We start from the raw sequence: 20390 nt of genomic DNA, 5'->3' as shown, positions 1-20390 counted from the left end.
CTATTGAAATTGAAACTGAAATCTGACCCACAAAAAGATCAACTTTGTTTTATTTGGGTTACATAAACACTTGTCGTTGGCAGTTTGGCACACGAGACAAACAACGCCTTTGTACACCTACCATTTTGCCAGATAAAGAAAATTTCAAATGCCTCCAAGACAGGTCACAAGCATTACCTGTATTTGCGGACCTGTATTTGCGCCTGCGAAGTTTCCTTTGTGACGATCACACGCAGATAAAGTGCCGGGTGTCACGTGATAGAATCCACGTGCCTGCAGCAAACAGTAGGCGGCAAGTTTGGTGTCGAATAGCATTGATTATACCCTGACGGAAGATTAGGATCAGTCGGTATGATGCATGCGTGGGCGTTTGTGAGACATTTTTGAAGTGATTTTATGTTTTTTTACCAAGACAGGACAGTGTCAAATTCTTAGGCGCAAACGTTTAACCTCGGGCTGTTTCGGCGTTGAATAATTTTGTAGACATAGACCTTCACTTTTGAGCGGGAAATATAGGCAGTTTACAGAGTGTGCATGTTGTAAGCATTGCAACAGAGAAACCGACGTAAATGCATTAGAGAAAATGCATTCGGTTTATTGCTTAATTTGCCTGACCTGGTCTGTATAGCAGTATATTATGTAGTTCAACTAAGTTTCCTGGACAGATTTATTAGCTAGGTAAAGCCATTCGCGCCCGGTTGTCAGTAAGTGGAACATGTGTTTTTTTCGACCACGCACGTTTGCGCTTACGCCAGGTTTAAATGCATTCGAAGTTTCCAACTAGGTCAATCATGGCAGGAGATAGCTTCCGCCTTGAGCGTAGGCATGAATATAAGGAGATGTCGTGACCGACTGCAAGCAATGTTTCTGAGTTCATTTCGATGCTAATATTTGAATTTTGCGCAATAGAGGTCTTGAACTGCCTGGTGGTATGGTATGTACTAATAAATACGTTATTTTATATGTGTTCCTACTAGGGAAGGATGGGTTTAGACAACATGTTTATGTGTTGCTTGTTGGTTGTGTTGATCTTCGTGAAACACGGAGAATCGCAAGGTAAGTCTTACTTTAACCGTAAATATTTTTGCAATTCTAACTGAATTTCTTTATGATAAATAACCGTCAGATGTAAGTGGCATCGATTCCATGTCACGTAAAACATCAACTATAAACTAACTTTTTAACGTATGTTTACACATTCGATTTTGATTTATAGGATCGTTCGACATTGACGACGCTGTTGCTGCAGTTGCCAGTAGCGCGAGTCTGATGCGTCCATCTTATTTTCACAATTATTCATACGATGACACTAATCAAATGAGTATTGTCGACGGCGGGTTGAACATGTACGATACCGGAAACAAGGTATAATGTTGACAAAAAGCAGTGCGTTCGTTCATTTTTAGTCAACGCGAATGACTTGCAATTTTTTTCAGATACGAATTTTTGTGAATGCTTCAGCAACCAAGATTCAGTATGGGCAGACTTACAGGTATGCTATAACCATTAAAACCCAGTTTAACCAACCGCTGTTTTATAAAATGACATTTATGTTGTCAGGGACAAAACTTCAGTTTTCTCTTCTGTCGCAACACATCCATTTGTCGCCCTCTGGTGGATAGAAAAAAGTCAGAGCACGAAATACGTTATGGAAGTAAGTTTTGTAATTTGACCGTAAATACTTCTATTGCATTTGATTAGGTTTCAAACTCATGCATAAGCGAGAATAAAACCATAGATTTATGTAGTAATGTTTTCTTCCGATCTGTGTTTTGCGTTCTCCTGGCGTGTGATTTCTGTAATTTGTTTTATCAACGTTTGCGTTTTTATGTGAGAGTCGAATTTGTTTGAATAAACACAACTTTTCAAATTTCTTATTTAGGTTACTTCCAACTTCGGTTCTGACAGTGCTGGATCAAGTGACACGTTTCAAGACAGTTTCGTAAGCGGTCACACAATGGTGGATGTTGTTGGGTTTCAGCTTTACAAAGCGGAAAGCAACTTATCTATTTGCGAAGTTTTCTTCTTTGTCAAAAACCTCAATTCACAGGTCTGAGTACTAACTTTTGCGAGACACGAAAAAATATTTTCAGGAAACAAGTGTTTCTTTTTAACAGATGAACAGCTCATCAGCACGTCTTTTGTTCCACAATTCTCCAACCAATCCAGGTAGTGATTCAGTACATATGGGTATTCTTACCGGGGATATGTTTAACCAAGTATTGTTCGGCTACACTCTCTTGTCAAAGTAAGTAAATTTAAATTTAAAATGCAACTGCAAACCCGCATCTAACCAATACTACATTAACAGGAGAGGAGGGGGAGTCGTTACCAAACTGGAAATCAGAACAACCGTTAAAGCGATTGTCGAAAGCATTTCTTCACAAGTTGGACCAACCACGACAGGTATAATTATCATTTTTTATTTTACTTACTGTTTTGGTAATGCGTTTATCACCACAAGAAGTCACCTCAGTTATGACAACGTCGTCTTCTGATATCGGATCATCATCAGGTGACGGAACAACTCAAGCTGTTGACGCCACAGTTGCCCAAAGTGGTACCGTAACTTCACCGACTCCAATATTTTCAGGTAAATTACGATTATGCACACCTTTATACATATTGAGTGTGCAAAAATACGATTATGGTAAAGAATAGATGCTGGCACGGACCTAAATTTTTAATAGAATTCATTGTACGTTGTTATTTATTTGGCCAACTTAGTATGTATAAAGTCGAATTGATCACAAAAGTTTTGTTTGACAAAGAACGTTCAACCACCAATTAATACAACCCGTGTTTTAGGAAGAAACAACATAGATATAAACCATTGAAATGTAAACGCAAACTGCAATTTAAATTCCATCCTTCTTTACTGTGATGTTTGTAGTTTAAATGGTTTTTAATTGAAAACAAATACCAACAAATGTTTCGCCATTCGTGATTTGAAACCTACTAAAAATATTTTTTCGCGCACAGTTACGGAAATGACTAAGGACTTGAAGCAAGTATTGCGATCAGATGATCTGTCGAGAGGAATCGCCGAATTTCATCGTTATAGCTACGACGATTCGAGCGCCAACAGAATTAGTGACGGAGGAAATGACATGTACGATACGGGAAACATGGTACGTGCTCTGAAAATTATAGGAAGTTTTAACATTGAATGATCGATCCTGTAAAAATGCATTATTTATAGGTTTATTTCACTGTAAACGGAATTCGAACACGGGCTGAATATGACCGAACCTACGAGTAAGTTACCTCTTTTTTTTCTGACTATATAATTTAGATTATGGCGTATCTAAACTGATGATGTACCAACTATTCGATTTTGGCCCGAACCCAAATTAGCCGATTCTGTACATCACTAATATAAAGTACTAAATTACTGTGCTTTGTTATAGCGGCCTTGGTTATACATTTTCTTCCGTTTCTGTTTATCCCTTCGTCGCCTTTTTTGTCATTGACAAAGATCATACTGACGCCGAGCCCAAAAATTACTCCATCCAGGTAAGCATAGTAGAATATTATCAGAATTCATTGCCAAAACAAAACATTTAGATCCGTTACAACGAAGGTTCAAAAACGGGAAACTCTCGTCAGTTTGACATAACTTCGGTAAAAGGTAGCAAGAAAATATTTCAATTTGCTCCTGGCAAGCTTACAAGAACTTGGTTATTTTCGCAGTGTCTACACAAAATAATTTTTGCTGAAGCACAAGTTTTGTGGAAGGTGATATTTAAGTTTAAAGTGCTTTTGATTACTGCGTTAGGTTATTTCTAACCTCGGAGCTGATGGAGGTGGCTATTTTCACTCGGAGAACGGAACAGTTACGGCTGGCAACTACACACTGTCGTACTACACAGCACAAGTTTACGATGCAGGAGATCCAAGCATTTGTGAAGTGTATTTCCACATTCGGCATGTAAGAATACTGTACCGGCTGTTTCAACTTACTGATGCAGAGTTGTAAACGGGCCTGAAATTGGAACCCGAACCCAAATCGTTTTTGAGAAGCCCGTTTAGTCCCGAAAGTTTGATTGACAGACCTACACATTGAAGCCTCATGAATAGACAAATAATCTTGAACAAGGCGGTTTAGGGCTGTTTGTCATTAGGTAGGCACCAGCAACTAGCTGCTTGCTGCTACTTAAATTTATTCAAAAAATAATAATGACACAGAGTATAAAGTCAGGCCTGAATCAAGTGCGTTTTTTAGGAAACCTATAAGCCCGAACCTGGCCCGACTTACAACTCTGCACTATATCTTGTGCATAAATACTTATGTTGACTTGCCATCCGGAAATCTATTACCAATATATTGTAACAGAATCAAACTCCTGAGGATGCCAACTTGAAGCTGAATTTTACGATACCAACCCGCGCAAGACAAGATATGAAAAACTATGTGAATCGAACTGGAAGCAAAGAACCTGGAATTCTGGGATACATGTTATTGTCAAAGTAGGTTTGTTTCTAATTGGTGTAAACAAGCTTGTTTTTACGCCACAGGGAGCTTTGGTATTTGTAATTAAACTTTCGATGGAAATAACACCTTTCATTCGTTTTGTTCAAATTCATTTAAAACGCTTACAGGTATTCAACTAAAGTGTTTACAAGTGAAGTTCGCGGAATATTAACAGATCTGTTAACTGATTTATCGCAACGAGCCACAATCCTTAATTCCGCCCGTGAGTATTTTCTTTTCTTTTCTGGACTCTCGGGCAACTTATTGATAATAGTTTATGTTGCACAGTTTACCGAACGGCGGAAAACATGAAGCAACGTCTGCTGTCGTCGGACTTGACAAAACATTTGCCTGATTTCTTTCCTTATGAATACGACGACCGTTCTTATCCGATAAACTCCATTTCTGATAGTTCTAGTGACATGTACGATACCGGAAATAAGGTAGGCTATAACTACAGCAAATGCATGAATTCAAAAGTTAGTTTTGTGTGACAAATAATTTTGAGTTGTTTTAATAATTACCATGATGTTCTTCAGTTGTGATTCACGCAAGTTTTTAATTTGCTTAATTTACAACACCAAATTAATTTTGTTAACAAAGGATTTTAAAACCATAGGTGTCTTTTGGCATTGACGATGGAAATTTGGTGTTGGCTGAATACAACCAGACATACAGAAGGTAAGATAAAACTGGAACTGAGTTGCCAAAAAATAGTAACCGTCTGACAGCGTTTTTTACGTATTGATAACGTTTTCTAGGCAGCCAGGCTTTTCCTTTTCCGTCCTCGCTATTCACCCTTTCATTGCATTCTTCTACATCAACACAACCGGCGAAATAGATAGAAACTACACGCTACAGGTGCAAAATCTTAAAATATTCAGTTCTGGTAATAAATAGTCATTAATCCACTTCAGTATTTGAAATAGATAATTCGAAAAATATTCTATTAAGAAAATAATATATGTTCATTAAGGAAAACTTTATTTAAAATTAGTTTCTGATTGAAATAGAGCGCTGTTTATTGCAGGTTGCATCGAACCTCGGGGCTGACGGAACTGGAAGTTATCAGAATTTTTCTGGTTCTGTGTCTGGAGGTGGCTACGTCCTGTCTTTTCATGGAGCCCAAGTTTACGGGTCCGGTGATGCAAGCGTCTGTGAAGTCTACTTTTTCATTTCGCAGGTAAACCAACCCATCTATTAAGTAACAATATTTCAAATCAGACCTATAGCTTCAAGAAAACTGCAAGAAAACTCAAGAGTGTGCATTTTTAAGCTACATTTGACATTTGAGTTACTTTAATTATCATTAAGCCAACGGAAACAACGGCTCAGTTTTCTAATTTGCCCCATTTTCCTTGACGACCGGGTAAAATATGTAAACAAGATATTAAAGAAAAATCTTAAATGAAGCTCAAAATCTGCGTAACACAACCAGTGATTTTGTCAACTGCAAAGTTATTTTTTAACGTTTGTGAAAAATCTTGTCGTTGCTTATTTTATTTTGATTTTTCAGAACCCAGGTGGGAAAAACTTTGCTTTTGAATCTCCTATCCGCGACCGAGGAATGATGCGTAACACCGCCCGTTTAAGCGGAAATATTGACGAAGCTGTTTTGGGTTACACGCTGTTATCAACGTAAGTTATTTTAACACTATGTGTCGCTAGGGTACACGTTTTAATTTAAATTAGAACTAGTTTATATAACCGGTAAAGCATTACTGATTTAATTTAATTTCCGTTTGCCCCTACACTTTTTGGGTATCTGTTATCACATATTTTTTACCTCTCAGCTTCACGCCAGGACGACAAATTACACAAGACGAACTTGAGGCGACGATGCTTTCTACTCTCAGTGCAATAATAGGGCAAGGTAAAATAGTGTAGTTTGCATGTTTTCAGTAAAGGACAGCGATTCTACTCATCCACCCAAATGTGGATCGCTATTAGATTTGCTTGAGTCGTTGAATAAAGAATTTCACAAGACTTTCGATAACTAGAGAATGTTATGCGTATCTGTGTGTCGTTTCTGACTAAGGAATCCTCGTAGCAAGAATGTTTTAATTGACGAATGTCTCTGTGGCATTGCCACATTTTAATTTCAAAACGGCGATTTTAACTACACTTGAATCGTTGCCAGTGAAGCGGGTGTATACGTGTGGGTTTTTTGCACGATATATTATAATAATATAATTGTCTGACAATGTCCTAGGAGATTTATCGTTAAAACTGCATACTGTATGTGGGCCGAGTTTTGAAAGGTTGTATAGTATAATATTTTTTTCTTGAGTTTTAGTATTTCAATACGCTTTACAATGCTAATTTGTTTTGTAGAAATAATGGAAACTACAGCTCTAGCGACAACACAAGGTAAAATAAAAAAATTGTGACTGCTTCACTTAAAAAAATCTAAATATTTATTACTCCTTGTTTTGTTGGTTTTTATTTGCTATCATAAAATTTACAAAAAAAAACGTTTTTTAACCTGCATACATCTATCGGAAAATAATTGATGACTACTATCCTTATTTTTTACAGAGTCGTTTAGCCAATCTACGCCTGCGACGCCAACCATACCAATCCAGCAAAATGGTATTTATTGCAAAATTAAACAATAAAACTAATAGTTTATGTTTGAAAGGGGAAAGTAACAAAATTGCTCATGACCTGTATCGTAAAACATATATGTATTTTCATATTAAAGGATATAAATTTTTGTACACCGCTCTCATTTTCAGCTGCTGAAATATCAGCGAATTTGCTGAATCGGTTCCGATCATTTGACTTGACGAGATATATTCATGACTTTTACCGTTACAAATACGACGATATAACAGACCCGGTCAACAAGATAAACGATGGAGGTAGCGACATGTACGACAATGGAAACGAAGTATTATTTTAAACTTTGTTTTGTAAATGAATTATTTTCTTGTATCATAACGTTCGGGTATTTCGACCAACAGATTTATTTCACTTCAAATGGCCTTCGTACATTTGCTGAATACAATCAAACATACAAGTAAGAAAATTATGTGCTTGGCAATATTTCCTGTTTTTTTAGTATAAATAGATGAATTGAGCCTGTGTAACAGGTGCTTTTTTAAGGCACGTGAATCAGGTGTAATAAAAGTTTTGTTTTTCTTTTCTGTCAAACACAGTTTGGGCTATTCGTTCTCAACGCTGGCTATTCATCCATTTATTGCATTCTTCTATATCAACTCAAATGGCCGAGAGAGCGCACCCTACACCATCGAGGTAACGTAACCAAACTGTTTGAGATGTGTTGAATGTCTACAACGTATGCTGAGCACGAAAAAAAAACTATAGTAATTACATATTATTAAAGGTTTCATCAAACCTTGGAGCAGACGGAAATGGCAATATGCGTGACTTTTCGGGTTATGTGATCCTCGGCAAATTTTTCCTCGAGTTTAGAGGAGTTCAAGTATATGGCGCAAATGATGCCTCGGTGTGCGAAGTATATTTTTACACTTCGCGACAGGTAAGATTTTGGATCGCAATGGAACATTTTGGAGCAAGTGGTGGGATTCAGCCGGTTCGCACCGGTTCTATAGAACCGTCTCACGAAATTTTATGAGATCAGCAAACCGGTTGACATTACTGGTTATTGTCAATGGACATTTTGTGACAGAACTGGCTGACAAAAAAATTAAATCCCACCACTGAATGCGCTGTGTTCGGATGTCCGATTACTACAATTCCGCAGCCACGATGCACAATAGTAACTTCATTATCATGAAATCGAACTGTAATGAAACAAAAACCTGATGCGTTGTTTATTATAACTTTTATTTTATTCAGCAGGGAAAAAATCGTGGCGTGTTTACACTTTCATCGCCTTTGACTTCCACAAACGAGATAAACAGTGTTGCACGACTTGATGGAAACATCGACGAGTCGGTTTTCGGTTACATCCTGCTATCTACGTAAGTTTTCGAGACTTATATAGTTGTAAACAGTTTTCCCGAACCTTGTGTCATACTAATTTTCAGTAATAAAAGCAGCTTTGTGAATGTTCGAAATTTTATTGTTATTACTTTGAACGATTTGTGATTGCAATTATGTGGCGCTTAAGTATTATTTTTGTTTAGTTTATTTCGTTAATTTTCCACAAATAATGCTTAAATTACTTGGATGTCTTTAAGAGAGGATCCCGGAAGACAATTAACCCTGAGTGAAATAGAAGCCACCATGCGCGGTGTGTTGGAACTGATTGTTGGTAAGTCTTTTTGCCAATAGTAAATTTATTCAATCTTCGTTTTATTATGAGGGTGTGAATTTCAGACTTACCTACGACGGGCTCAAATGCGAGTACAGGAGCAGCAGGTAATTTGAAATTGGTTTTGTTGTTTCAAACTGTACCAAATCGTTAAACCGACTTACAGAGATACCCAACGTCACCACAAGTCCGCTGAGTTTCAACGTCACTACGAGTTCCGTTGAAAGTAATGCCACCGATGCCATTGCCACCGGTATTACTTTTTTTGCAATTGTGCTAGGGCAGCTAGGCCGATAAATGAAACTTCTTTTACCATTAAAATTGTATGTTTGCATGTTTTTAAAAGCAGATGGTTTGGTAAAAGTATATATGCAGCAGCGACACACACCTGTTTACTTGTATAATTTTACCCAATAGAAAAGTCGTGGAAAGTCGACGATGTTGTCGATCGAATCCGAAGTACTAATCTCATTGGTCACATTACTGATTTCCACCGTTACATATACCGAACAAACGAGAACGAGATTTATGATGGGGGAAACGATATGTATGATTATGGCAATAAGGTTGGTAAAAACTTGATGTATCTGTCGCCCCAAAGATATTCACATAATTAGTATTGCGTTTTCGACAGGTTTATTTCACCGTTAATGGAGTTCAAACCCGAGCTACTTATGCTCGTACATACAAGTAAGTCAACATGTATATTGATGTGGGTCTAGACCAGTGGTTCCCAACCTTTTTGACCTTGCGGCACCCTATCAAAGAAATAAATAGTTTGCGGCACCCTGGCAAAACTGGATCAATTTTATGAGGTTTCTGTATTTTAAATAACTGTATAAAACAACACAGAATGAGTTGTACAGTATAGCGCGTAAATAATTGTATTTATTTAGAAGTCAGTGTAAAATTTGGGCTTGGCTTCTTGCACAAAGTCCATTAATATGTGAAGGCACATTCGATAAAGTCATCCGCATTTCTTCCTCGACTATAAGTAGTCGTTCTCGCTCTTGAAAAAAATCCACTCTCACATAGGTATGACGTGAAAAACAGCAAAAGCACAGTAGCTTTCTTTCCAACGCAAGGATATTCATTTTAAATTTTTATCCAGAACGCGTCGAGAGACATATGCTTGTGCATATGCTTAAAATTTCCATCGTTATGCTATTCAAACTTTTTTATGGAAAGAAACGCAACGAGTCGAAAACTCTTTCACTTGTTTTTTTCCTGGGCGAGAATCCAATGGCACACCGCGGAGTATCTCTTTACCGCCTGCGACTTCCCCACGAAGGGATTCTCCAGAATGGAGCCGGGAATAACTGCGAGACGCGAAACTTAATTCACTCTGAAACCCGGTTAGAAATATATAAAATCCGCACTAAAGTTAAAATAAAGGATGGGTTGTAGTATTGCAATATCAATATCTCGCGGCACCCCTGAGCATTGCAATTGGCACCCCAGGGTGCCGCGGCACCCCGGTTGGGAACCACTGGTCTAGACCACTAAACTAAGTATTGTGCCGGTTTTGGTCGCTTTCCTCATTTTGGTGACAAGCAGTTTTAGTTATTAATTCGTGCAAGACTCGGCCAATTAGTAACAGTAACGTAATTATAAAATAAAGACAAACATGTTTTGTATTTTAACTTAATTATAAAACAAAGATAAATATATTTTGTATTTGTGTGATAGTTGCTAATTTTCGCATTTATTGTGCGAATCCACAGTTTTCGTATACGTTGATTGTACACGTACGGCATGTTTTAAGCCTGTTACATTGTTTTTTTTTAATTATCATTTGTGGCAAAATTGGAAGATTAGGAAGATACTACATCTACTTTTTATCATGTTTTTTTTGTTTTGCAGTGGCTCAACTTACTCTTTTACTTCGATTACTGGTTATCCGTTCGTTGCATTTTTCACAATTGACAAAATCCCGGACAGTGCACAAGCGATGAACTATTCCATTCAAGTACGTATTCTTTTCTGTTTTTTTGTAGCACAAAACCATATTTTATAATTTTGTCACACAAACATTCATCTTCAAATAAAGGGCCTCGAACCACCCTACAAACTAAAATGTTTGCGTTGACTTAATATCCAAAAAGAAATCCCATATTCTAGAATCTGGATCATTTTATGTTTTCCAGGGTCTCGAATCATTCCTGTTCAAATTGAAATGTTTGCGTTGACTTGATATCTAATATTTTATATTTCAGGTAATATCAAACCTTGGTGCTGATGGACACGGAATATTTTTAAGATTTGGTGATCGGATCTCTATTGGCGAATACACCGTGAGGTATAAAGCAGCAGAAGTGGCTGAATCGTCTGATGCCACCGTGTGCGAAGTATATTTCCATATATACCAAGTAGGTTATATATCACGAAATAAATATCTAAAAATTAACATGATAATTTAATCCACTTTAAAAAGCCTGTTCACGTGTTGCCTTTGAAAGTTTTTATTTTGACAACCAGCTTTGTCTAACGGGCAAACTGTAAGGCGGTCGCAACTTACGTACCTAAACATGTGTTTTCACGCCTTACAGTTGAGGTTGCTGTATGCGTTGACAATTAAAGGTAAAACTATCCTTAATTGTTATTACTTGCAGGAAGCTAGCGGAACGCTGAATTTTACTACCCCGATCAGAGACAGACAAAACATGAAAAACTTCTTAAACCTAACTGAAAGTCGGGAAGCCGCCATTCTCGGATATGTTTTACTTGCAAAGTAAGTCTTTATTTTACAACATTTCACTGCAAACATACCAATTCGTGTTGCTACCAGAAGCCTTCTTCTGGCAGAAGGCTATGTCTAAAAAATTCACATGTTGGGCAGTAGCGTTGCCAAGAGGGAGGTGAGACTGAGACTGGGAGAATTTTAATAGGACTATAAGTATTGGGAAATTGCATTTTTTGGGTATGCAGTGTTTTAAACCAGTTAAATATTCCGAGCTTGTGTTTAGACCAACTTAATGAGAAATTATTTTCCTCTCATAATTTTTGGCCTGGATATGCTGCTGGATAAATAGGCCTACCTCCAACAGTATCTTAACGAAAATATTTTGCCAGACCAAATGGTGCCAGAGTATCATCATCAGAAGTACGTACAACCATGACAAACCTATTGAGGACAGTTACTTCAAGTTTCGAAGTCACCGAAAGTAAGTTTTATTTTTCTTTACGTGTGAACTAGACAACTAAATTATAACTTTTGTGGCTGACAGTTCAGCTTAATGACGGATACGCCAAACAGTTTAAACAACGTAATTACCTTTTTGATTTTTTTTACAAATTCGAAGAATTCTGTCAAACTTTTGACACACTTTTCTTTGTTTAAATTTTTTAAACGATTTTTTTAAGAGAAAAAGCCGATTTTGTTTTTCTTCTGCAGCTGCCCTGACTGAGGCCGTAAATTCGTTGGTGCAGCGATTCAGAGCTACCAACTTAACAAGGCGTGTGACAGACTTTCATCGCTACACATATGACGATCGTACTCCTTTAATTAATCAGATTTCAGATGGGGGGGATGATATGTATGACGGTGGAAACCAGGTAGCTATACAGTTTCAATAGAAAATATTTCAACCGTGATTTGCTGTCCAAATAGTTTTTGTTTTTACTCTGACAAGTTGTATATAGATCGGCACTATGGACTCGAGCAGAAAAACTAGGGTTGGCAAGCCGGTCAATTGACCGGTCAAATACGGTCAATTGACCGGTCAATTGACAGCACTTTATTTAACCGGTCAAATACTATTTTTAATTTCAAAAATAAAATGTGGTAAATTTTCTTGGACTTGCTTTTTGGTCGTTGAAAAGGGTAATTCATTTCTAATAACCCTCAGATAGAACAGTTTAGGGCATACTCTTGTATTAATAAGTGATTTTTAAGCTAATGTAGATGTGTTTTGTTCATTTGAAAAAAATCCCATAACAATTAGGATATACTTTTCATTTGAAATTAAGATCTGATTTACGTTATGGCAAACTTTGCAAGGTTTCCAATGCAATTAAAAAACATGGATCACTTCTAGCACCGTTTTATCTTAATAAATTTGAGTGTGATAGGTCCATGAGGGGAAGTTAGTTCATTGGTATTTACTTAGGCATTTTGCAAATGTTGCACATTTTTACTGACAGATAAAAAATCTAAGTAATTTAAACCATCTGTGTAAACTTGTAGGCCCACAGTCCTTTTTTCTATAGTTGATTCAAAAATTGTTTGTAGCTATATATTTAGCTTATAATTGCCCAGAATAGATTTTTGTAGATAAGTTACTGTTCAGTACTTATTGGGATAAAGTACGTACATATCAAGCTTTTGTATATTCCTTTTTTGTCATGAATGGACAACAGCTTAACAGCATAAATTACGATTTTAAGCAGGATAAGCGAGTTTTGCAGTTAAATCTCAGTCAAAATTAGACTTTAATCTGATGTATATAGAATATTATGAGAATCCAGTTCACAAATGTGATTACTGAATGAAAATTACAGACACACAGGTGGGGCCATTGATGAAATGAAGCATGCAATGCAGTCGGAAAAGTCTGTAATATAATATAAACTGAACATTTCCTATTTCACAAACAAATTTACATGAGTTGAAACCTTCATTTCCATTACTTATGGTTTAGAAGAAGATTAAACTTCCAACTTTTAACTAAAATTGCAATTTAATAATGGGAATAGTATTTGACCGATATTTGACCTATTTGACAAGTATTTGACCGGTCAATTGACCAGATTTTATTTGACCGGTCAAATGCCCAACCCTAAGAAAAACTATTAAATCAGCGTTTCCAAGTTATTTTGGTTAAAAAACATTTTTTTACGAGCTTCGAAACCAGGAAGCACCAGAGGAAAAATCCCGATCAGTTTTTTTGTCTACATATGGATCAGGCGCCCTGGTGTGTTTTCACGGCCTTACTGTGCCTTGGACTGCACTGCACATTAGACAGGACAAAAAAACAATCGCGCCACCCAGCGTTTATAACTTGCTGTACTCCCAAAAAAATGTTGTTGCTTTCAGTTGGACAAAATTAGAGAAAACTGTCGGTATTTATATTCTAGATTCTTGATTACCACAGAAATTCCAAAAAAACGCCAAATGCCCCTTAGAAGTTGGAAACCACTGGTGTATCTTTTGGCACAAGTCTAATCTTACGCGAAACTGCGTAGATAGATGAAGTCATTGTTATGCGAAATTTTTGAAAACGACGCGTGTATAAAAGTATATTATATTCACGCAATAACAAACAATACCAACGAACATTTCATTCAGGTTTACTTTGAGGCTAACCATGTGGAAACTCTGGCCGACTATCACAGGACTTATAGGTGGGTGCATTTTTGTTGAACTCAATAGTCGGCTTGACTCCAATGTTAAACTTGTTTTGTTCTTCAGATCACAGGACTACATATTTTCTATTTTGCCACATCACCCGTTTATTGCATTTTTCTACATTAACTCAACTGACGGAGAGAACGAAAATTTTTCAATACGGGTACAAATAGAGTTCAACAGTTTCAAAATCTTAAAAATTGGGCATTATGTAGTGAGCAAAATCTATTTGCATCAAACTTGTAAAAACCAATTTTCACAAGCAACCTGCAAGATAGATAACTTTAGTTTAATTACTTTAGAGATTTAAATATACAGGTGAACTCTAACCTTGGAGCTGATGGAAGTGGAACTTTTCAAAACTTTTCTGGTTCGGTGTCTCTCGCTGTTCACCAGTTGTCATTTCATGGAGTCCAAGTTTTCGGAGCTGGCGATGCAAGCGTGTGTGAGGTGTTCTTCCACGTTACGCTGGTAATATTTCAAAAAATCTGATTTGTTTCTAATTGGTTTTAATATTTTTTTTAAATATGGGAACCTTTCTCAAGAGTGCCCTGCCCAGTAGTTTTTTGCTCTCTGTAGTTGCAATGTTAACATCAGAAGCATGTGCTATCACAAATAAAAATGTTCATCCTTGGTTTAATTAGTTATGTATTTTGTTCATGATCATTTGCCTTTTGCAGTCCGGAAGTGGAGAGGCATTTACTTTTTCCTCGCCTCAGCGCGACCGACGAGAAATCCGTAGTAAAGCTGTTTTGAGGGGAAACATCGGTGAAGCTGTGTTAGGTTATATGATGCTATCAACGTAAGCCAAAGTTTTTTGTCTTGTACTTGCATCAAGTTGTCGGACCGACTTTTCGGGTCTGCGTAAAACGCGAATTGATTCGGACCTGATTTTACACTCGGCATTATTTTTGCTGCATTTTTTTATCAAGTTTAGGGGTTTGATTCCAGTCTTATTTTGCAAAAACATCAGGTTCAGATTGGATTTTAGGCTTGCAGGTTTGGATTCGGGTCGGGTTTGCCCCCCAAATCAGCCCAGCTTACAACTCTTGTTTGTATGGGTATTTTCCTAGATAACTAAGAGGATGTACTCAAATTGCAAACGCTTGCTTGCAATGTAATGATTCATTACCATATTCACAAAAGTTGTATTTATGAATATTTAGAGAGGACCCTGGACGTCAAATCACGCAAGATGAACTTGAAGCAACTATGCTTGACACCTTAAGTGTAATTTTTGACCAAGGTTTGTATTAAAATTCCTACTTTCGCCGAAATGTAACATTATTTGGACTTGTTTTGCTAGAAGCTTTACAAAACACAACCGTAACCCCTGAAGCCGGTATAGCAAAAAAATCGCACCAAGAACAAAGTAAGTTATCATTCATAGCTTATATTTTTGCCAACTTGTAGTGATTACAAATAACTTCAATATGTTTTTTATTTTTTTATTTTATTAACAGTTGCCGATGTAACCTATGTATTGCTGACACGGTTACGATATGCCAACGTAACGCAAAATATCCCCGAGTTCCATACATATGTTTATGACGATATCTATGCTCCGGTTAACAAAATGTCTGATGGTGGAAATGATATGTTTGATACTGGCAACAAGGTAGAAACAGCAGTTTCTTGTAGATAATGCAATAAGTTTCTCCCTAATTTTCCTAATTAGCGTAAATATTGTTTTACTTGGGCTTTGTTACTGTTTGCTGCAGATACTTGCAAAAGCAAACGCTGTTTACTTGTATTAGAAGTTGCTGCTTACTTACCACAAACGTGTTATTGTCAGGTTTATTTTACTGTGGATGGAAAGGAAACACTTGCCACATACAATGAGACTTACACGTAAGTGCTTTTAAATGACAATATTTTGGTTCCTCTTTCTGAAAGTGGCACTTATTGTTTCGTCCGCCATTTTTTGTCCAAAGCTGGTTTGTTCCACCCTTCTGATCAATTTGTCTAAAGTGTTGCATTATAAGAATGACCCAAGGGTTTACGCAGAGCCCAAATATGTGAAACTTTCAAGCAGCTATACTTTAACACTTAATGTTTCAAACTTTGTTTGGTTTATGCGTTGTAAAGAAAGTTGTTACAAAGCATTTTGTAACTTAAGTAGGATTAAGCCATTTTCACCCTTTTGCCACCAAGTGCTCGTGTTTAGATTTATTAGTACTTTGGTTAGAAATACAACACCTAGGGTATGCCTTGTTGTTTTACAATTCTGGTCTGAACGGTCCACAATACAGTATCAAATATATGTCAAAGGGACATTCTGCCATTGCTAGACACTCAATCCGCCAGAACCGATGGGAGTATATCAGACAACCATCGTTTTTAAATATTACAAATAACTTGTGCTAGATGTTTCTTATTGTTTTAGCGGACCTGACTACACATTTTCTACCATTGCAAATCATCCCTTTATCGCCATGTTCTACATCAATCTCACTGAACCATCAAACAAGACCTTTTCGATACGGGTACATATACGTTGAGCAACTTTACTACGGTTTCCTCATACAAGAAGTTTGAAACTATTGCTCCAATTAAAGGTTGAAAATATTGCCCCAAATAAATGTGCCAAAAGATGCAGATAGTCGATTAAAGAAGCCAACATATAATGATATAAATCGACAAAGCATGTTTACAAATTTTCGTTTCTATTTAGTTAAGTTCAAACCTCGGAGCAGATGGATACGGAACTTTTCACAACTTTTCTGGTTCTGTGTCGCTCGGTGGCTACCAATTGTTTTTTAGTGGAGTTCAGGTTTATGGTGCTGGAGATGCAAGCGTTTGTGAAGTTTTTTTCCATGTGTTAAAGGTGAACCTTTCAAGAAAACGTTTTTGCAACTTTTGTGCGACAATACAGTGTATATGTTTAAACGACGTTGAGTAGAATCCTGATAGTAATGAATATTGGAAACGAGTCATCATTTAAACTGTTTGTAGACGGAGAGCGGGGGGGAATTTTTGTTTTCTTCACCAGCGCAAACACGCGAGAACTTGGCAAGTACAGGTCAACTGTATGGAATTACTGACGAGGCCATACTCGGTTACATGCTGTTGTCCACGTAAATATATTTGCATTTGTATGATAAAGTGTTCCTCTCTTCTCAAATTTTTCATAATTCCTAATTTCATTAAGTTGGATCTTTTGACAAGCATACTGACATTGCATGTGCGTTGGCAATATTGAGCGGAACTAATTTGTCTCAATAGAGTCGAAGTAGTTTCTAATCACCATTTTTTTGCAGCAAAAGTCCAGGGCTGAAAATCACGCAAGATCAGCTGGAAACAACAATGCGTATGACACTCGGTGTTATACTAGGACAGTTTGTAGCTCCAACAGAACCGCCTGCTGAAAGTCCACAACGTCAAGCAAGTGAGCAAACGATTTCCATTCTGATAGAGTTTAATATTTCTGTGATAGTATTTCCAACAGCATTGTATCGACAAGATTAAATTCCATAATATATTATTCAACCTAAACACTCTTATCGATTATTACTTTATAACTTGTGGTTTGCAGTTACTGAAGCGACCAATTCATTGCTGAACCGATTGCAATCATCAAACTTGACAAAATTTATTCCTGATTTTCATCGATATACGTATGACACTCGTTACACGAGTTCGATTCCTGATGGTGGAGATGACATGTTTGATACCGGAAACATGGTACTATAAACCCATATCAATTTCATTAAACTAACATAAACAATAATTTGGAGTCATTGATGCATATTATTGAAACAACATTTGATCAAAACAAAATCATCTATATGTGAGCACACAATTATAGGTCAGACTTAATACCATTTTTTCATGAAAATATTTTTTTAGGTATACATCTCAGTCAACGGAAATGAGACATTGGTCAACTACAACAAAACATACTAGTACGTTGTTGTGATGCAACCAATGTTCACAACTTTAGTTGATCTTTAACTTTTATTTTTTTAATTGTTTATAGCGGACTAGATTATTCGTTCTCGACACTTGCCATTCACCCTTTTGTTGCATTTTTCTACATCAACTCTACTGGCGAGGAAAGCGGAAACTTTTCAATACGGGTACAAATAGAGTTCAACAGTTTCTAATCTGTTATAAATAAAAATTGGGCATCATGTAGTTAGCAAAATGAATTGACATTAAACTTGTAAAATAAATTAATACAAGCAACCAGAAAGATAAATAATTGCAATTTAATTACTTTAGAGATTTGAATATACAGGTTAACTCTGACCTTGGAGCTGATGGAAGTGGAACTTTTCAAAACTTTTCTGGTTCTGTGTCTCTCGCTGTTCACCAGTTGTCATTTCATGGAGTTCAAGTTTTTAGAGCTGGCGACGCAAGCGTATGTGAAGTGTTCTTCCACGTCTCACTGGTAATTTTATGTTGAAATCAGTTTTGTTTTTGCCTTGATAAAAATAATTTCTTTATGGGCATAACAACTTTTATTGATAGTTTTTGCCCACTTTAAAGTTTGCAAAATATTTTTTCAAGATTGTAATCTTTCCTAATGCGACCTATGCACTGTTTGTCTCAGTAGTTTTAGTCTTTTGTTCCTGATGTCTGTAGTTGCAATGTTAACTCTGAAACATGTTTTACTTTGTTACTCACACTTACACCTGTGCTAGGCTACATTTCTGCCCACGAAAGCAATTTGCACAATAAAGTCCGAGTATATCAATGAAAGTCATTAATGTCTTCACAAAAATATTTTTTTATTCTTATTTTAATCAGTAATGTGTTTTGATTATTTGCTTTTTGTAGCCCGGAAGTGGAGAGGCATTTACTTTTACCTCGCCTCAGCGCGACCGACGAGAAATCCATAGTAAAGCTGTTTTGAGTGGTAACATCAGCGAAGCTGTGTTAGGTTATATGATGCTATCAACGTGAGCCAAATGTTTTTTGTCTTGTACTTGCACAAAAGTCGTCAGACTAGGCTTTATGGTCTTATTAGTTTAAGTAAAACGCGATTGATTCGGACCTGATTTTACACTCGGCATTATTTTTGCCGTCTTTTCATTAAGTTTTGGGCCTGGTTGCAGCCTTATTTTTTTAAAAACATCAGGTTCAGATCGGATTTGAGGCTTGCGGGTTTAGATTCGGGTTGGATTTGACCCCCAAATCAGTCCAGCTTACAACTCTGGTTTGCATGGGTATTTCCCGAGATAACTAAGAGGATGTATGCAAATTGAAAATTAACACTTCTTTGTAAATGTAGTGATTTATTACCATATTCACAAAAATGGTAAAGGTGTATTTATGAATATTTAGAGAGGACCCTGGACGTCAAATCACGCAAGACGAGCTTGAAGCAACCATGCTCAACACCTTAAGTGTAATATTTGACCAAGGTTTGTAAGAAAAATCCCATTTTTGGCTAAGGAAATCTTTACATTATTTAAACTTATTTTACTAGAAGCTCCACAAAACACAACCGTAGTCCCTGAAGCAAAAAATCCGCACCAAGAACAAAGTAAGTTATCATCGACAATTTAAATGTTTGCCAATTACAAATGATTTCAATGTGTTTTTTATTAACAGTTGCCGATGTAACCAAAGTATTGCTGACACGGTTACGGTATGCCAACGTTACGCAAAATATCCCCGAATTCCATACATATGGTTATGACGATGTCTATGCTCCGGTTAATAAAATGCTCGATGGTGGAAATGATATGTATGATACTGGCAACGAGGTAGACCTGAAACAGCGGTTTCTTATATATATCATGCGATATGTTTGATTTCCCTAATTAGCGTAAACATTGCTTTACTTGGTTACTGTTTGCTGCAGATTCTTTTAACAGCAAACTCTGGTTACTTGCATAGCAAACTGGTTACTTGCATAGTCTTTCGTTTAGAAGTTGCTGCGTAGTTCCACTAGTGTGTTGTTATCAGGTTTATTTTACTGTGGATGGAATGGAGACGCTTGCCACATACAATGAGACATACACGTAAGTGCTTTTAAATGACAATACTTTGGTTCCTCTTTCTGAAGGTGGCACAATTGGTTTTCGTCCGCCTTTTTTGTCTAACGCTGGCATGTTCCACCCGTTTAATCAAGTTGTCTGAAGTGATTCTTCATAAGTTTTAACACGCATGAGCCAAAGGTTAACTCAGAGCCCCAATACGTTAAATTTTCGAACTGGTTTTTCAAACATGTTTGGTTTATGCGTTGTAAAGTAAAGTATTATAAGGCATTTGCAACTCAAGTTGGATTAACCCATTTTCACCCTTTTACCTCTAAGTGCTCGTGTTTAGATTTATTAGTCCTTTGGTTAGAAATACAACACCTAGGGTGTGCTTTG

At 36.8% G+C, this 20390-nt stretch overlaps 1 protein-coding gene across 5 annotated transcripts in view; it reads left to right on the top strand.

The window, feature by feature from the left end:
- Nucleotides 1-957: 957 nt before the first annotated feature.
- Nucleotides 958-20390, top strand: part of LOC145222447 (uncharacterized) — a 32354-nt gene continuing 12921 nt past the window's right edge. Inside the window, exons 1-58 of one of the 5 annotated variants that reach the window (XM_080088581.1) lie at nucleotides 958-1056; nucleotides 1217-1365; nucleotides 1437-1492; nucleotides 1561-1654; nucleotides 1883-2050; nucleotides 2118-2248; nucleotides 2312-2406; nucleotides 2465-2593; nucleotides 2983-3131; nucleotides 3203-3258; nucleotides 3411-3516; nucleotides 3779-3931; nucleotides 4337-4470; nucleotides 4603-4697; nucleotides 4763-4917; nucleotides 5094-5155; nucleotides 5236-5335; nucleotides 5505-5657; nucleotides 5991-6112; nucleotides 6268-6347; nucleotides 6809-6844; nucleotides 7013-7066; nucleotides 7213-7367; nucleotides 7441-7496; nucleotides 7636-7732; nucleotides 7824-7979; nucleotides 8300-8424; nucleotides 8644-8717; nucleotides 8783-8824; nucleotides 8884-8970; nucleotides 9135-9283; nucleotides 9352-9407; nucleotides 10581-10686; nucleotides 10934-11086; nucleotides 11330-11448; nucleotides 11790-11881; nucleotides 12112-12272; nucleotides 14005-14060; nucleotides 14128-14227; nucleotides 14383-14535; nucleotides 14745-14866; nucleotides 15231-15310; nucleotides 15371-15436; nucleotides 15528-15682; nucleotides 15860-15915; nucleotides 16451-16550; nucleotides 16739-16891; nucleotides 17020-17141; nucleotides 17325-17452; nucleotides 17600-17748; nucleotides 17914-17969; nucleotides 18044-18143; nucleotides 18305-18457; nucleotides 18847-18968; nucleotides 19354-19433; nucleotides 19499-19555; nucleotides 19624-19778; nucleotides 19981-20036. In XM_080088581.1, the coding sequence (XP_079944707.1) occupies nucleotides 984-1056; nucleotides 1217-1365; nucleotides 1437-1492; nucleotides 1561-1654; nucleotides 1883-2050; nucleotides 2118-2248; nucleotides 2312-2406; nucleotides 2465-2593; nucleotides 2983-3131; nucleotides 3203-3258; nucleotides 3411-3516; nucleotides 3779-3931; nucleotides 4337-4470; nucleotides 4603-4697; nucleotides 4763-4917; nucleotides 5094-5155; nucleotides 5236-5335; nucleotides 5505-5657; nucleotides 5991-6112; nucleotides 6268-6347; nucleotides 6809-6844; nucleotides 7013-7066; nucleotides 7213-7367; nucleotides 7441-7496; nucleotides 7636-7732; nucleotides 7824-7979; nucleotides 8300-8424; nucleotides 8644-8717; nucleotides 8783-8824; nucleotides 8884-8970; nucleotides 9135-9283; nucleotides 9352-9407; nucleotides 10581-10686; nucleotides 10934-11086; nucleotides 11330-11448; nucleotides 11790-11881; nucleotides 12112-12272; nucleotides 14005-14060; nucleotides 14128-14227; nucleotides 14383-14535; nucleotides 14745-14866; nucleotides 15231-15310; nucleotides 15371-15436; nucleotides 15528-15682; nucleotides 15860-15915; nucleotides 16451-16550; nucleotides 16739-16891; nucleotides 17020-17141; nucleotides 17325-17452; nucleotides 17600-17748; nucleotides 17914-17969; nucleotides 18044-18143; nucleotides 18305-18457; nucleotides 18847-18968; nucleotides 19354-19433; nucleotides 19499-19555; nucleotides 19624-19778; nucleotides 19981-20036 (6197 nt within the window). In that variant the 5' untranslated portion in view covers nucleotides 958-983. The remainder of the gene's footprint in view (nucleotides 1057-1216; nucleotides 1366-1436; nucleotides 1493-1560; nucleotides 1655-1882; nucleotides 2051-2117; nucleotides 2249-2311; nucleotides 2407-2464; nucleotides 2594-2982; nucleotides 3132-3202; nucleotides 3259-3410; nucleotides 3517-3778; nucleotides 3932-4336; nucleotides 4471-4602; nucleotides 4698-4762; nucleotides 4918-5093; nucleotides 5156-5235; nucleotides 5336-5504; nucleotides 5658-5990; nucleotides 6113-6267; nucleotides 6348-6808; nucleotides 6845-7012; nucleotides 7067-7212; nucleotides 7368-7440; nucleotides 7497-7635; nucleotides 7733-7823; nucleotides 7980-8299; nucleotides 8425-8643; nucleotides 8718-8782; nucleotides 8825-8883; nucleotides 8971-9134; nucleotides 9284-9351; nucleotides 9408-10580; nucleotides 10687-10933; nucleotides 11087-11329; nucleotides 11449-11789; nucleotides 11882-12111; nucleotides 12273-14004; nucleotides 14061-14127; nucleotides 14228-14382; nucleotides 14536-14744; nucleotides 14867-15230; nucleotides 15311-15370; nucleotides 15437-15527; nucleotides 15683-15859; nucleotides 15916-16450; nucleotides 16551-16738; nucleotides 16892-17019; nucleotides 17142-17324; nucleotides 17453-17599; nucleotides 17749-17913; nucleotides 17970-18043; nucleotides 18144-18304; nucleotides 18458-18846; nucleotides 18969-19353; nucleotides 19434-19498; nucleotides 19556-19623; nucleotides 19779-19980; nucleotides 20037-20390) is intronic. The other 4 variants (XM_080088579.1, XM_080088577.1, XM_080088576.1 and 1 more) reach the window with 4 other exon arrangements.

This window comes from Phallusia mammillata, chromosome 4, assembly GCF_965637545.1.
Source record: "Phallusia mammillata chromosome 4, kaPhaMamm4.hap1.1, whole genome shotgun sequence".
NCBI classification, from domain to species: domain Eukaryota; kingdom Metazoa; phylum Chordata; class Ascidiacea; order Phlebobranchia; family Ascidiidae; genus Phallusia; species Phallusia mammillata.
This window is presented reverse-complemented; position numbering and strand designations above follow the sequence as displayed.